At 43.7% G+C, this 16,526-nt stretch overlaps 1 protein-coding gene across 2 annotated transcripts in view; it reads right to left on the reverse strand.

Moving 5' to 3' along the window:
* Positions 1 to 374: 374 nt before the first annotated feature.
* Positions 375 to 16,526, reverse strand: part of sip1 (septin interacting protein 1) — a 29,470-nt gene continuing 13,318 nt past the window's right edge. For both annotated transcript variants that reach the window (XM_077637180.1, XM_077637181.1), the window contains exons 7-16: positions 15,263 to 15,413; positions 14,084 to 14,366; positions 12,204 to 12,351; positions 9,672 to 9,862; positions 9,020 to 9,216; positions 7,653 to 7,871; positions 4,257 to 4,463; positions 2,847 to 3,019; positions 2,166 to 2,240; positions 375 to 1,495 (exon numbers count right to left, since the gene is read on the reverse strand). In XM_077637180.1, coding sequence (XP_077493306.1) covers positions 1,322 to 1,495; positions 2,166 to 2,240; positions 2,847 to 3,019; positions 4,257 to 4,463; positions 7,653 to 7,871; positions 9,020 to 9,216; positions 9,672 to 9,862; positions 12,204 to 12,351; positions 14,084 to 14,366; positions 15,263 to 15,413 — 1,818 coding nt within the window. In that variant the 3' untranslated portion in view covers positions 375 to 1,321. The remainder of the gene's footprint in view (positions 1,496 to 2,165; positions 2,241 to 2,846; positions 3,020 to 4,256; positions 4,464 to 7,652; positions 7,872 to 9,019; positions 9,217 to 9,671; positions 9,863 to 12,203; positions 12,352 to 14,083; positions 14,367 to 15,262; positions 15,414 to 16,526) is intronic.

The following is a 16,526-nucleotide window of genomic DNA, read 5'->3' on the forward strand; positions in this document are numbered from 1 at the left end:
CGGCTTGGTTAATTGTTGAAATTCATCTAAACCAAACTCTTCTTTGGCCAGAAGGCTTTGAGGGAGCTGCATATCTTTATGTGGCTACATCGTTGCACTCGGGTAAATGTTTAGTGCAATCATTTCCTTCGTTTACTATGTTTAGATTTATAAAAGCATAGTGCAACTAACTAGGTAATCCAATCAAACTTTCTGTAACTTAATGTGGTGAAAGGGCTGTATATATGTATGCCCTGTTGCGGTTATTGCTGTTGTCATCCCACAATGCCTACAATTAAATTAATCCTAAAGTAAAATTAACCCATAGCAACATTAAAAATGTGCTTCTCATTCCTTGAGCCAAAGTGAAGCCCATGAAAAAAAGGAACAAGAGATGCATGCACCAGGAGAATTTATTTACAATGAGCTTGGCAAGTGAGACTAATTGGGTTACACCCGCAAAAGTGACTGCAATTCAAAAGATCAGATGTCACACCACAGTTGATGTGGCATATTATGCACCATACAAGGTGGCAGGCAACATGAAATTTTAACAACAAAAACACAAATGACAACTGCTTTATGTACATATGTAGCACTTATCCATAATACCTGCATACAGTAAACACAGGCGACATCAAACCATCTGCACAAATATTACAAAGAGGATTTCTGTCATGGACTATAAAATTGACTTTCTCATTAGACAAATCATTCCAATTTTCAGCCATCTGCCTGGCTCAGGAACCCAAAAGACCCAAACGCTGTTGCAGTTATTTCATGGTGATGCAGAGCTGAATCCCTGTGATAAGCAACACATCCATTTGCCAGCTGCCATATTATCATAAATAAGTCAACCACGCAAGCAACTACCGAGCAGGCACTTCCCCGAAGAAATGGTAACATGTCCATGACACAGCTTTTTCACTTGTCACACGTGCGACCCGAGTCACAAGATGCAGCAGCAGCTGGCATGATGGAATGATGACAACAGTAGTGGCAATGGAACCTTCACTGGTGGTTGTTTGCAAGCTCCGTTGCTGTTTAAAAAGGCCTGTGATGGGTTTTGGCAACAAGGGCAGTTTCAGCTAACAGCAAAGCAGAAGTGATTGTTATCAGCAGCTCTGACCCTTCACTGCTGATGCAAACAAGGACCCCACTGTCACTACATACATCGTAGCAATCGTCACGAGTGCTGTCACAATTCGTGATGAAGTCTGTGCCTGATTCATCTATGTGAAGCCAGCACGCGGTAAAGTAGCACAGCAACACTCTCCCAACTATCGACCGCTGCAGTAATACAAGTGCGTCACAACCGTGACAGAAGCCGCTAACAGCACTGTCAACCAGCCATATCGAGCAGAGATTGTAAAGATGTTGGCACCCAGGTCTTGCCATTGAACACAAAGATGACATTGCGATCCAGGTAGAGCATCACGTGACCGAGTCGGTAGACCTGTTTGCCCTCTTGGAACCGGTGTGCCATGGGGACGAATAGCAGATTTTTCTCCTGGGCCTGAAAGCATCATGCACATGAGCAAAGTCTGTCACTGGGTTGAATGTGCGCAGCAAACACTGCTTGTTAACCCTGCTGCTAAATGCCCCCTTCCTTGCACTAATTTTTTTCTTCCGATTCTAGACTGATGCGAAAACCCAAGACTACAAGTATGAACTTAATAAAGGACTTGGTCAACTAACACCTACAGCACTGCTGGTGGCAGGCTAAGGTGATCACAATTACGTTTTGAAGAAGTGAATGCTACAGAGTATGCCCACAGTCCTTGAAAGTTATTTATTTACTAAATACTGCAGAAGTAGTGATCAATTTGTCAAAAGAGTCAATAGTTCTAATCACATAAGAAAGCAGCTTGTTCTATTCCTCAATTATGCATGAATAAAATGAGTACTTAAAGGCATTTTTTTTGGTGTGGTATGGAGTTAAAGATTCAGCATGATGATGCCTTGTATGTCGAGTAGTAAGCGGCATAAGATAAGGTTGAGGAGACCAGCACTACGTAGCACATTTTAACTTTATGGGTGCAATTTTTGCCAAAGAGAAATGAATTTAAAATAAGAAGCTGCGCAGTGATCTACCAGACGTGTTTGGTGCAGTGCATGCATGCTCTGTTCAGCAGTGCAGTGCAAATCACAGCTATGGCAGGGCGTCTGAAAGACTTCTGACTTACCCTCTGCTCGATAAGTTCCTTGAAGGTCATCTGTGCGTTGGCTGCAGTGGTAGAGCTTCGTATTGTCGGCATGTGCTGGAGGCAGAAAAGGTAATTCATTAGTATTGTGACTTCAGGTCCCTCTACAGAAGCCACACCTCTCTCCGGCAGGCTACACTGCCCAAGAGTTCAAAGTGACTCGTGAGTAGACATCTCAAGAATATCGCCGGAGTATAATGCAGTCAACAGTTGATAAGTACTATGTGTGAGAAAAGGAGCAAATTAAGATGATATGTTACACTGATGGGTGTCAAGACTATCTTTTAAACTGCAGTTTTGAAATCTCTGAGGAGCCTACTTAAAGGCACTGTGAAAACCACTTGGCCACACAAGGAGATATGTTTGAATGTCGCTGAACATGGCACAGTTCTTGTCAAATGGTTGAATTCATGGCCATGAGAACAGCAGCAAGCGAATTTCAGTTATATAGTAAACAATAGTAGCCCATTGCTCACCAAGTGCTTGGTGAGATGCAACAATGGGTGTTTGAGACAGCCATGAACGGAAAACGTACTTTTTTTTAACCCGGACTGCAGGACATGTTTTTTAAGCAAGCCTGAACCACAACTTCAGCAAGATCACAGCCAGCTACAGCAAAGAATTTTCCCACGATGCCAGATGGCACACATCAAAGACACTCACACTGTACTCTGGTCGTCCCCCGATTGGCTCCTGTGGCGGCACGTGCTGGGGTGGTGCTGGTCGGTACCCTAGCAGCCCGGGTGGAGCCTGTTGCCCAACTCCTCCCACAGGGGGTGCAACCGGAAGTCCAGACACGGCGCGGTTCATCATGTCCAGTGCCACCTTGAATTGCTCTGCAGCCACAAAGGTACGATCATAACCTTCAGCAGCACAGGCACATTTGCTGCAGGATCACCCAGTGAGCTACAATGACTCCTGGCCAGTGCCAACTGGGCTCACTCCATCCATTAGCAGATTTCATATCTCGTAACAAATTCTTTCTGTTGTCCACAACTGAATCCCCCAACCTCTAGTCACTCCAAACAGACAACTCATCATCTTGTACTTGCTTGCCATTTGCATAGGTGCAAATGGCAAGCGTACTGTCATAGAAAGAATTTTCCATTCTGTTCTCTAACTGGATGTTATGCCGTAAACAATGTAAAACCTGGTAGGTAGGTCTCAATGACACCGCCCACTAAACTATTTGCTGGGGCTGTTCTCGGGGCACTCCAAAGCTCTAAAATTTTCCATTCTGTTCTCTAACTGGATGTTATGCCGTAAACAATGCAAAAACCTGGTAGGTAAGTCTCAATGACACTGCCCACTAAACTATTTGCTGGGGCTGTTCTCAGGGCACTCCAAAGCTCTAAAGTGAGGATGGCTGCCCTTAGCTTCTAATCCCGCATGATCTGCTGCACACCCCCGACACTGCAATTCCCTGCCTGTTGGCTCACACAATTTATTTGTTGTTTGTAATGTACTAACTCCAGAACTAGGTACTGCATCAGAATGGATGTTCACAATACGCAAATTAAGAAGAAGAATAAGGTGGAAGTTAAAACAGAAACAACCATAAAATATAAAAGGACAAATATGTGAAACAGCATGCTGCAATACAAAATGAAACAGGCAACAATAGTTTTACACAGCAATCAAACACACACACACAAATACTAAAAGATGTAAAGCTCCACACATGTGCACATTAAACACCTGCACTAAAACAGGAAACCATGCCAGAAATTAAAACAAGCTATGTCTAGGGGGCGGGGGATGTCTCCCAGCACTTTACGGTACATTTTATGGTAGCTTATGACTTGAAACTGTCAGCACAGCGCTCAATACTGTTGGCAGACAGGAAAAGGGCAAGCACGTCGTAAATCACTGATCTCCACAGAAAGACAAAGCTTCCTCAATAGTAAGTCAACAGCAATTCCTCAATAGAAAGTCAATAGACATTCTTCAATTCTAACTCAACAATAAGCCAATAGCAATTCCTCAATAAAAAGTCAACAAACATTCCTCAATTGTGAGTCAACAATAAGTCAACAGCAATTCCTCTACGGTAAGTCAACAGCCATTGCTCACCGCGTACGCTGGGCTGCTGGAGCAGGGCATCCGAGAATAGTGACTTCCAGCCCGTGTACCACTTGGAGATCTCCTGGTAGTTGGGGCTGTGCTGCAGCCAGCCGGCGAGCACCTGCAGCCACTGGGGGAAGAAGGTCTTCTCCAGCAAGGTGGCCATGCTGGATGCCGGACAGAGGTCCTCCCATGCCATCACCCACTGCCACACGTCTGCACGAGCAGGAGCAACCGAGGGGAGGAGAAAAAAAAAAAGACAGTGTTCAGGCATGGCCCAATGCTCAAAACAAGAACATGCACCAAGAAAAAAATTCTCAACAGCATAAGCATGAATGGAGCACCACATTCGATATCAATGGCAGCTTAACAGGGTGAAACTAAGGGCGAGTTGGTACTGCATTTTCTTCGAAGCAGAATGTGCGAAACATATGTGAAACAAGCTAGACTTTTTTCACAGACTCCATGTTTTGACACAGACACACAGGGCTGTCAGCATCAATGTTTCACCCCGTATCTCGTCCGTCTTGTGCCGTGTTTTACAAAAAAAAGCAATGCAGCCCCGTGCAGAAGCGTCACCTCGTAACAAATACGTTTTTATACATTATAATGTCCAAGACACAAATGTGCTGCACCAAGCAGGGTATCAAATAATGTGTAATTCTTCCTCAGTGGTCCATGATGTGGCTCCACCAGACCGCAGCAGACTGACCACACCATTCTTTGGTGCAATGCTTGCTACATTGCTGTATTTATTACAGTCAACAAACCCTGCAGGATGCAACTCTACACTCAATTATGTATGACATAGCTATGGCCAGGCTGTACTGGTGGAAAGTGGAATAAAGTGGAAATAATCAATGCTGGAAGCATTGGTGCTTTGCACGAATACCTCCGCACCAATACCTTCACCAGTTAGAGACACACAAGACAACAGTGTTATTACCATTTGCATTAATTTGTTTACTTTTTTACCTTTATCAAACTGCAAAATATTAGCCTTCTGCTGCAGTACAATGTTCGTGCATGAAGTTACAGTTACACTATCACAATATTTCAAGAACTTTTTCAAAATATGTAATGCACCATCAATGGATTCATGAGAAACAGCATTATGAAAAAAAAAAATTAAAGTAATTGCCTCAACGTTACGGTGTGCGATTAAATAACTATTGCATAATTTATTTTGCATATACTGAGCATCTTTCATATTAACTGTAGCTAGTATACATTGTAAATTGTGGTGTTTAATGTCGCAAAGCAACACGTGGACCACGAGGAATGGCATACTGTAGGGCTCCGGATAATTTAGGATATTTGGGATCCTCTAACGTGCAGTGACATCACACAGCACAAGATCGTTTTTGCATTTCGACTCCACTCAAAATGCGGCTGCCGTCGCTGGGATTCACTTCCGCCATCTTGGGGATCAGCAGCCGAATACCAAAGCAACTAAACTAATGTGATGAGACTTCTGAGGTTAGTATAGTCGATTCGATACTCGTTAATTTGAGCCTGTCAGACTGCATAAAATATTCGAATTGTCATATTTACTTGCTTAGCGCTCTTTTTCTCCTAAAATAAAGGCTTCAAAAAGGAGGTGCGCATATTATGCAGAGATTTAGCGACCTCGTCCTAAAAAACTCTGCAAAGGTCATAACACGCACTGCATACGGAGGGTCGTTTTGTCTGGTGTGATGTCATCATGCCGCGCACTAAGTTAGAGGGATGCTGCTGTCTGCGCAATGGTGTGTTAGGCACTGGAAAGTCTGATGAGGCGTTACGATGCCTAATACTAGCTGGCGCGCCTATTACAAGTGGTGCAACACTGCGTTATAAGTCGAAAATGGCTGTTTCTGGTTTTGCGGCGAATGGTCCTATTTCATAAAAACCTATTCCACCAAAACTCCCAGGGTGCATCACGGCGGCTGTGGTGTAGCGCAACTGCTTGTGAAATAGGTCTATTTGGCTGTTCCTGCATTGCAACCCTAGGTCTTTCAATTAACCAGGCCAGTGCCAACTTCTGGTTAAAATTATCCGGATAAAATTTACATAACATAACAAAATACAAAACACAAAAATCATATGAATTATCTAGGATTTTAAATTAGCCGAGCCCAAATTATTGAGGTTCTACTGCAAAGCTATGCTCAAGTAGTGCAAATTAAGAGATATTGAAAGAGATGCATTTGTAGTTTATAAATCTAAGGAAGTGGTTTCTCATGTTCAGTGCAATATTGTAACGTTCTAGATGATAGCGAACATTTAAGCTACGTGCATTTTTTTAAGCAATTCTTATTTCTGTTGCTGTTTCTTTTTTTCTCTACTGTAACCACTCCTGCTTGGGCCCCAGAGGGGCCAGCAGCCTATGGAACTTAAATAAACTAACAACAAAATAATGCTCTAGCAGTGCTGTTCCCGCATGCATAAGTTGCACAGAACCTCCACCATCACAAGGACACACTATTACAAACTATTATCCATACCATGCTGGTACTTATCCATAAATGCATATGGGCTTTCTTGGCCATGAGCATCTGCGAGTGTGTAGTTAACAGGTCGTTAGTGGGTTGCATCTCTCTAGTCTAGAAAAATAATACAGCCTAGCACGTGACTTACTAAACACAGTGCGAGTTGTTTATGCTAGTGGCATGAAACCCATTGAAGAAATGAAGGACAAAGCAAACTTTAATGTTCAATAGAAAAAATTCATGCATTTTTTTTTTGGCTAATGGGAATGTGAAGTGCAATACGTAGTGAAAGGAAAAAATTTTTAAAAATGTGTGCTATTAAAAAGCAGATTCTTAGGTTCAAAACTGTACACAGCTGGAGGTTCTCCAAATTGGTTCTGCGAAACCCTGGGGTTTCACAGAGTGTTTTTTGGATTCTTCAAGCACCCCAATCCATGCACGCCTTTTAGAAGCTGTTGGAGTTCCCCCCAGAAACTAAAAAAAAAAAGGGTAAAAAAATTTCTAGTTGCACATGCCTTGAAAACACTCAGTATATCTGGAAATCAAATTTGGCTATCCTAGCTGTTCGCAGGCAACTGCCAAAAACATGAAGCAAACAATATTCTTTGAGGAGAGCAACATATCGTGGTGGCTGACCCCCAAGCAATTCTTAACGTGGTCATCAAACGCACATTTGGCCATTGCACATTTTCTGCAATACACATCAATTAAAAAATAATTATGCTGAATTGCATTGATCTGGGTATTGAATAGATCCATCATAAAAAATGTGACAGGTGACGATATCCCAGCCTGATCAACTCGTCACATCACCACAAAAACTGTGACGGGAGACAATATGCCAGCCTGTTTGCCTCGTCACACCCGTCACAAAGATTGTGACAGATGGCAAGATGTCAGCCTTGCACCAAAACGACAAAATGCGGTCGCTGACCCAGGTGTTGCTGGTGGGGGTTGATGGGCATGGCCTGCAGGGCGAGCGCCAGCTTTGGCAAGATGTTGGCGACGACAAACGCCTCCAGGGTCCCCTGGGAGAAGACCGCCCGCCAGGGCTCCAGGATGAGCTTGGCCGAGCCGTCGCTGGGGTGCCAGGCACTGAGGGCATTGGCCAGCTTGAGACGGATGGGGGGGTACAGTGGCTCCAGTCGCGACCCTGCGTGCACAAAAGACAGGCTGTGAGACAACACGCCAACATCAGTGTCCATGATGTCCATGATATAGGAATTGTGAATACGAATCCAAATACCCAGTTGGAACTGATGGAATACCACTGACTTTTCAGAAATTCTGTCCATGGCAAAACCACAATATCTGGACAAATTATCCAGAGATAGAGTTTGAAGTGCTGGAAAATAAAAGTACAAAAGTGTGTGTTGCTTAAAGCACAGACCGGTCACATTCCTCAGCTTTTGTCGTCGGATGCAACGTGACTTGGACCCCCACACGAAAGCCCCACGAACCCCACTTGACGAAAACAAGACGGCCGATTACATGCTTCAAATTACTGTGACGCAAAAGTGATGGTTTTCCTCTTTGTGTTTCATACTCTACGGCCGCACCCGTGGCACTCTTTCTGCTGCCTTCACACCTCTACACCAGGCCAACTAGGGTACTGGCCCAGTGGTTAGAAAATCCGCCCTGCATTTGGGAGGTGCTGGGTTCTATCCCCAGTGCTAGATTCCCCTTGGCCTGGTGCTCGGCTCTCCTGGGGTAAAACTCTTGAGAAATCTATATTTGGCAACTCCTCCCACCGTTTCTTCAACTGGATCATTGATCCTCAAGCAACTAAAATCCGCTTTGTGCAGTAAAACCCATCGTGGCCCTTAAACCAAGCATTTCATCCCAGAGAAAGATGAGCACCAAGCTGGGGGAAAGCCTGTGGGTGCCCGAAGGCACTGGGATCGAACACCACACCCCCTGCAAGCTCCGCCATCTTGTTTTGGTCAACTGCGATATGCGGAAAAGCCCACTCAGGGATTTTCGTGCGGGACTTCTGAAGTGAGGTCAAACTGAGGTACCACCGGAACAGCAAGGGATGGTGTAAAAATTCTGCCTATAGCATGATGCATTGTAGCCCACGCACATCTGATATGCACTTAATGGTAAGCATGACAAGGATATGAGGGCCCATGTCGCTAGGCAAAAAATATAACCTGGTCACATAAATTCGCTTTCTGAGCTTCGCCACCAGCACCTGGACACGATGGCTATCGGCCGCGCATATGCCATCCGACCGCAACCAGTGGTGCACTGCTTTCGGATGCCGACTGAGAGATTGACCCCGACAGTTCTGTAACGTACCCATCAGGGGGAGCCACGGATGCAGCCACGAATGAATCGGCACGGTGTCTGTCAGTGGATTCCACGCCTCAACCTCGGTCTGCAGCCTCGGAAGCACGAACTGTTCGAGAAGGTTCTCCAGGATCCATCGCGGCAGCAATGGCATCCACGTCTCGAGCAGCTCGATCACAGGGTCGCAGTCTCGCGGACACCACGCCCTGATGCCATGCAGAAAAAACGCAGGCTCAGGAGAGGACTTTCAACAAACACAAAATACACCCTCTGTATCTGAAGCAGTAGATTACTTACAAACAGTAAAAGCTCACTGTGAAGAGAATAAGGTTCACATACATGAGTGATACATGATAACATACAAATTGTATTGATTGATTGACACAGGAAACTGCCTCTGGGCCTCCATTTTTAGCACAAAATTTGAAGTATGTTCTGTTACCGCATTATTGCGCGAGTGACGAGTGTGCATACACCAGGTAAATGCTTGCACACTTCTAATTACTTTGTCATTGATGCAGAACCGACTCCACAGATGTCCTTTGTCCTGACAGCTCTACTGAACACAGCAAGTCTGAATGCTCAGAAAGGACCGCTGTTTTTTTTTTTTTTCTCCCCCATTCATTTCCTTCAGCTTACTCAGTGAGGAGTTAAGACTTACAGCACAGCTTGCCGCACTGGCGGCATCCACGTCTCCCAGATCAGGTGGTGGTACGGGTCTTCCTCGGGGGAATCCCGATGGTCGTGCAGCCGGCTTCCGCTCGTGTCGAGTATGTCCTTCCAGGTGCAAAACATGCTGACGTGCGCATCCCGCTCTTTCAGTGGTGACCACGACTCTAGCTCCTTCTTCACCTGAAGGGAAATGAGCGAGGTTCTTGGTAACTGGGCACGGAAAAGGCTTAGCTACCCAATTAAGGCGGCAGATACTGTATGTCTCCATTGGCAAAGAAACACCAAAGTTGTTTCTGTAAAGGGAGACACGGTATGAATGGTGATTGGCAAGATAACGAAGTGCATTCCAGGAGGAGGGAAACGCAGCAGCTAGCAGCAGGATGTTGGGTGGACAATGAGATCCGTAAATTTCTGGGGATAAAATGGCCGCAGCTAGCACAAAATGGGATTAACAGGAGATCAATGAGAAAAATCTCTATCCTGCAGTGGCCCTAGCCGGCTGATGAAGATGATGATGCCATCTTACTGCCCCGCAGGGCTGGAACAAGGAGGCTGAAGAAAACCCTTGAAAATAAATTAAGGGCAGTTCAGTATTTATTTATTTATTTATTCACAGAATACTGCAGACCGAATCGGTCCAAGCAGGAGAGGGTACATACATTTCTTACTAAGCACTATGCCTTGGAATCAGCAACAATGGTGAAGTTACAATTTGCAACAAGAAGTATGCTATGGAAAGGAAAATGATAGGGGTAGGCAGACAGAAAGAGTGATATACGTGGGTTATAGAACAAGATAAGCTTAACAATAACCCAGTGGAAATAGAGCAAGGAGGTGGGCCTGGGCGGGGCATGTAATGCGACAAACAGATAAATGACAGACTGCCAGGGCAACAGAGCAGATTTTGTGCGAAGGGAAGCGTAACTGGGAGGCAACTCCCGAGCCAGCTGGAGAGATGAGATGTGAAGTCTAGTGAGTTTGGGTGGTCACAGTTGGCACGGGTAGGCATAATTAAAGAGGATTAGGGTGTGATCTATACTCTGCAGGTAATGTAATCTGGCTGATGATGATAACGACATCACAGTGCTATATGCAGCACTAGGCACAAAACACTGTTCACCGATGAGCTCATCGTAAGGTGACATCACATTGAGAAGCCCGATTACATTCAATGTCTTACATAAGCTCGTATTAAGGTTCCCAAAGCAAACTGCTGCCGTGCCTAAACAAAGCGATGCACTAAATTTTTCTACACTGCACAACAGTGACTTCGCCTCCAGGTATGAAACTAGAAATTGGCATCTCAATACCTGTGGAATGCCCTTACAAAGTGGAGCAGCTGGGTTTGCAGAGATTAAAGATTACAGCAGCACCACCAGCAGTAGCTGTACCAGGGAATTTTTTTTCAGCTGCTGTACTTCACTGCTATTTGTAAAGGCAGTACCACAAAAACCCGTATTAATACGAGTTTTTTTTTTCCGGATTTTAGCACATCAGGTTTCCACCTCATGTCACATGTAGATCCAAAGAATTTTTTTAGCCCAAATCTACAATTCTGGAGTTTTGTTATAATTCAGTGCTGTCACCATCAGACTTGCAGCGAGAGGAGGTGCTATCAAGCGCCTATCTAGCACCTCACACGATGTCGAGACCGTGAAAGCAGCACTCTGCCGCTTTCAAAAGGAAAATAATTGAAGCTGCTCAAAGCATCAGGCCCACGTCAAGCGCTGCTGCATGGACTGGATGAGGTGGAAAGAGCCTGCAGTTACTGCTGCCGGACGACTGAAGCGGGCCTCTCCAACTATGTTCTGTAGTTCGATCGCGGATGCCTCGGCCAGCATTTCCAGGAGCTCGTCGGTCACGCTTTCAAGAAATGCGGGATACCAGATGCGGTCGACGGTATCGAAGACTAGTTCCTATGAAAAGACATCTCTGGCAAGGAGCTCTCAGAAGATGGCACATCTCACGACCATGAATGCTAAAGTGTAAAATGCACAGACAATAAATGCTTTCTATGAGCTTTCCTCACTCACATTACATGCGGATGAAAACTTTTTTTTCGTTTTTGCTATCCCAAATTACACCTCGTATCATACGTGGGTCCATATTATACGAGAGTTTTTAAGGTATGCTGAGAATCGTCAGCAATTCTACTACTCTATTTGTTTTTCGCAACAGCACACTCACAGACAGTGGCAAGAACCCACACAAAGACTGCATTAGTCGTAGGCAAAAAAAAAAACTCCCATTCCTTAAAGAAAGAGTGGTGCAATTTTACCTCTCAAAGCCCAATTTGCAATCATGCAAAAGTACCAACTAGCCCGGCAACTTGCCCTTCTAAACTCCGTTTTGCCCACATGTTCAAAAAAAAAAAATTCCCTTTATGGGCTGTAAAAGAACATTTTTGACTGCTAATCACAACAATCGCTGAAGTTATGCCACAAAATAATGCACACTGCTTGCTCAGCTCGTACAGCTCTTGTGGTTTTGGTGAGAGTCTAAAGCCAAACGGCGCACTCACCATGGGGCACACCAGAGTTATGGCCAGGTCCGAAAGTCCATACATCTTGTACTCCTCGTAGTATTCATCTTGAAATGTGTGAAACATCACTGCACACTCTTCCAAGGTCAGGGGCTCCACGTGGTCCTCTTGGCTTCGGTCGACCATCCTAGAATGATTAATAAAAAAAACAAAAAACAAAGAGAAATTAAAAGGTGAAGACCTTGAACTGACAGGCTTCAATGGTCCCTTTTTAAGTAAACAGAGAGGTACACAAAAAGATTAAGGCATTGAGCACTTAAATTTAACCAGCCATCTTTCAATTGGAGTTTTAGTATGTTCTTTGCATTGCATCTCTCATAAAAGAGCTGTATATATATACAGTGAAACTTTGCTGATATGTGTAAATAAAAAAGGAAAAACATTATCCGTCAAAATGCATGATCCAAACCACCCAATTTAGAACAATGTAGCCGATGAATGAGGTACGAAGGCATTTATTGAATTTTCACTTCATAAAAATCTTGATTAGCAATTCTAGCAACAAAGTCTACGCAGCTCGTCTCCTAGCGCTCACCGAATTCAGTACGCATTGGTGTTGTTCTTGGCGGAGAAGAAACTTCAAAACACACAAGGTCCATTTACAGCGACGGCAAACATTTGTGATCTCTTCCTCGCCTAAGGATGCTTCGCCCCCTTGCACGAATGCACAGCAGAGAAGCTGCTGTGCAGCTGACTGTCTTGGCGTTTTTGCTCTGTGTTCCCCAGACCAGGCCCGCTTGCACATACGCCCGTCTGTGGAGTGTGGAGTGCCCTAAGGCACTCTGAAGAAGCTGCTGCATTTATCCTTTTCATTTAATCCTCTTAACACCAGATGGCACTAGAATTCGTACCTAAGTGCACTAACAATATTAACTATTGGCAAATGAACTTGCACATGGGGAAGTACACATGCTTCTTGTTCACCTCAGCCTTTTAAGGGGAGACACTGGTCTTTGGGACCAAAAAATGACCCTAAAATTAATTTTAAAAAATGACATTTTTGGAGCCTGTAGCTATTATTCTTCAACTCTACGAGTTCTCTCCTCCATGAAATTTGTATTTTGACCATAATATTAAATTGAGATGACTGTGTGGGCTCAATTTGTGCAGGAGCAGACGATTTAACACCATGAAAATTTTGGACACCTGGCTGTCTTAGTGCGTCAATATCTCAACGTTTAGGACAGATAGACATATCATATTGTTTGCTAAGGGAAGCTGAAGGCACAATGTATACAATAATCGAAGCACAATTGTTCAATCACGCTTCAGGAATTTATAATTTTGCGAATTTTATTTCTGCATGATATTCACACTTTGAATGCTGCTATTCCAAGTGCTGTAAAATTACTAATGAGGGTAAAATTATAAAACTGCTGTGATTACTCCATTCTTTACTCACCACACTATGTAGCCACAGTTAAAAATTAATTTTTATTGAGCCATTTTTTCTGTACCGAGGTACTAATAAATTACTCATTAAAACTAATTATCTTAGGAACTAACAATTTAATTTAAAAAGAAATTTCATACTTGAAATCAGTAAAAAAGAAACTGAGCAAGTTGATACAGTTTCATTAAGATTGAACTAAAAATAAGGAAAATAGGTCTAAGACCAGTGTCCCCCCTTAAGCACACAAATTCCCAGCAGTTGCACTAATTACCGTTACGAAATAATTGCAGCAAAGGAATATCACTCAATGATAAGAACTGACCCAATTAATATTAAGTGCAAACAGTGTCTTTTAATTACTCTGACATTCCATCTGCCCTTTGTTAGCGGAAGGTGCTTACACAATCGTGTTCTGAACTGATCATAACGACGAACCAAAAAAACCATCTCGTTTTAACCAACTCACGTCTTGACGATGTCACTGAGCTTGGCGAGTCTCCGCTCTTGCTTTTCCTCAGCTGTGATGAGCTCTTCGAGGCGTTCCAGCTCGTGCTGAAGGTTGATGGTGCGGTCATCCTCGTGCTTCGCCTCGCGGTCATTCTGCACGATCCTCTGCTCCGTCATGTCAACCAGGAGCTCCAGGTTGTTGGTCAGCTCCGGCACCGAGAAGTGCGATCCGACGGCGCGCTTGAGCTCTATTTCTTCGCGCTCATCGGGCCTTGAATGCTGCTGGTGAAGTTCGTGGTAACCTGGGAGTAGCACAAATAACAGAACGCGATTAGCCGCCTCCAGCCAAGCACAATTTTCATAACTAGTTTGAGACCAGTGACTATTAGTTTTAGCCAGACTCACGTGAATGGTGGCTTTTCAGTTAAAACCCAATTTGAGGTGAACAGTAATTTTCTTCCAATAATTATGGGGTGAATATTCCGGACACCTTTGTGCAGAAAAATGGGGTGTTGTGGATTTTTGAAAACCACTCACTTTTCCAATCACAAAGTAATTAGTATACACAGTAAAATGAAAGAGTGCACATAAGTTTTCAAACACAACTGTAAAAATTTCAAACAGAGCACCCCCCGAGCACAGAAAGCAATGTCAGCTTGCTTGGTATCAAATAAAGATAAACAACAATTACAAAGTCACAATAATCTGTTTCATACATCAGGTACAATGCTGTGAAAGGTACGGAAAAATAAAGGGAGGCGTCTTACTCCGCGCTTGTTCCGTCGCCTAGTGGTCTAAGGAGAAAGCGACAGCTTGTCGTCAGCAGTAAGAGTGCATTTAATCAAGCTGATGACAAATGTGTCATGTATTAAGCCTGCAGGCAAAGCCTTTATATGTTTCGCTCGCCACAAGGAGCACACTACATTTTGTTCGTGGATGCAGGCAGCGCAAACAAGAGAGCTAGCTTTGACAGCGTTGCACCTGATGTATGAAACGAAGTATAAACAATATTACTAACAATAATAACGAAAACATTCATCATCCATTACGTAATCAAGTCAAGTGTTTGGAGGTTACATTAAACATTCAAATCGAATTCAATACCGAATGTTTTACTTTTCACTCAAAACTAGTTCCAACTGCTAAAAGTACGATGCCAGTTCAAATCACTACAGCTTACAAGAATCGGCACACGTACCCGACAGCACCCGTTGTTCTGGCCCAGTCATGTCAATGACCTTGACTTTGCTGAGCTTGCTCTGCGGTCCTGTCGATGGTTTCCTGTACACCCCTTCCGACTTGACCTCTTCAATCGTCTTGTAGACATACGTCACCTTCTTCTCACCCTCCTTGTAAGGTGTAAACATGCAATGCCATGAACACCGAAGCTCAAAAAAAAAAAAAAAATCTTCCTACCATGAAATTCATCACAGGTAACTATATTTCCATTCCCCGTCAAAAATATTAATCCTGAAGCCTGAAATTTCCTCCACTGCACTTCCACAGCTGTCAGCGGACAGAGCCGTCAATCAACAGACACACTGATTTTACACGACTTTGGTTTGGATAAGCTGACGACACATGCAATGAAAACCACCATGACAGACGGGTGCGCAACACCAGAACAAGAAACATCTCGGCACCTATCTGAAACAATTCAGCACTGTATGGATCTGGCGGCAATTACTTCGATTCAGCTTTATGTGTAATGTGTAGAGAAGCAGTTCTGAAACATAAAAACTCATTTCCCGTGCGCAGAACTGCCCAGAGGGATTCTTCTTTTCAGTTTTCACACTTATGTGCTGCTCAGTCTCATGGTTTACACTATTACCTTTCCTGTGGTATGGGTTATGAGGTTATGCCGCGACTATAACTCCTTGCATGGTATCTGAAAAGGGTGCTTTACACATGCTATGTATGCTATGACGTCGTCTCAAAGTTGTTTGTGCACTTGGAAACATGTCACACAAAGATAAATTTTTTTTTCATTGCTAAATGACGATAATGAATTCAACTGACTGATCTCAAAGAGTAACCTAAATGCGACCGCGAGAGCTGAAATTAAAAAAAAAGTTATCGGTGGAAAACAAAATGCTCCATGTGAGATCACAGCAGTCATGCAAAGTCAATTCCAGAATGTCCACTAATCCTCCTGTCACACCAGAAGATGTGAAATCAGAAAAAAGAAGTGCCAACCAAAGGCTGCAGTAAAAAAATATTATACATAGACATTTCGACTTCTGAACAGTAAGCTTGAAACGCAAACCTTATGTGCGGTTCAAATTGTCCAAGGCATTTTGCATACGTGCAAAAACTTACAATTTCTTTTTTACGCCAACCTTTGTTTGGCAATTCCTTTTGCTGTTGTGACATGAACTTACTATCCTACCAGACGAGGTTTCGCCAAATCTTAAGCTACATCTAAATTCCGTGCTATTTAAGTTAGATGACGTTAGCATCTA

Source organism: Amblyomma americanum, chromosome 9 (assembly GCF_052857255.1).
Source record: "Amblyomma americanum isolate KBUSLIRL-KWMA chromosome 9, ASM5285725v1, whole genome shotgun sequence".
Taxonomy (NCBI): Eukaryota; Metazoa; Arthropoda; class Arachnida; order Ixodida; family Ixodidae; genus Amblyomma; species Amblyomma americanum.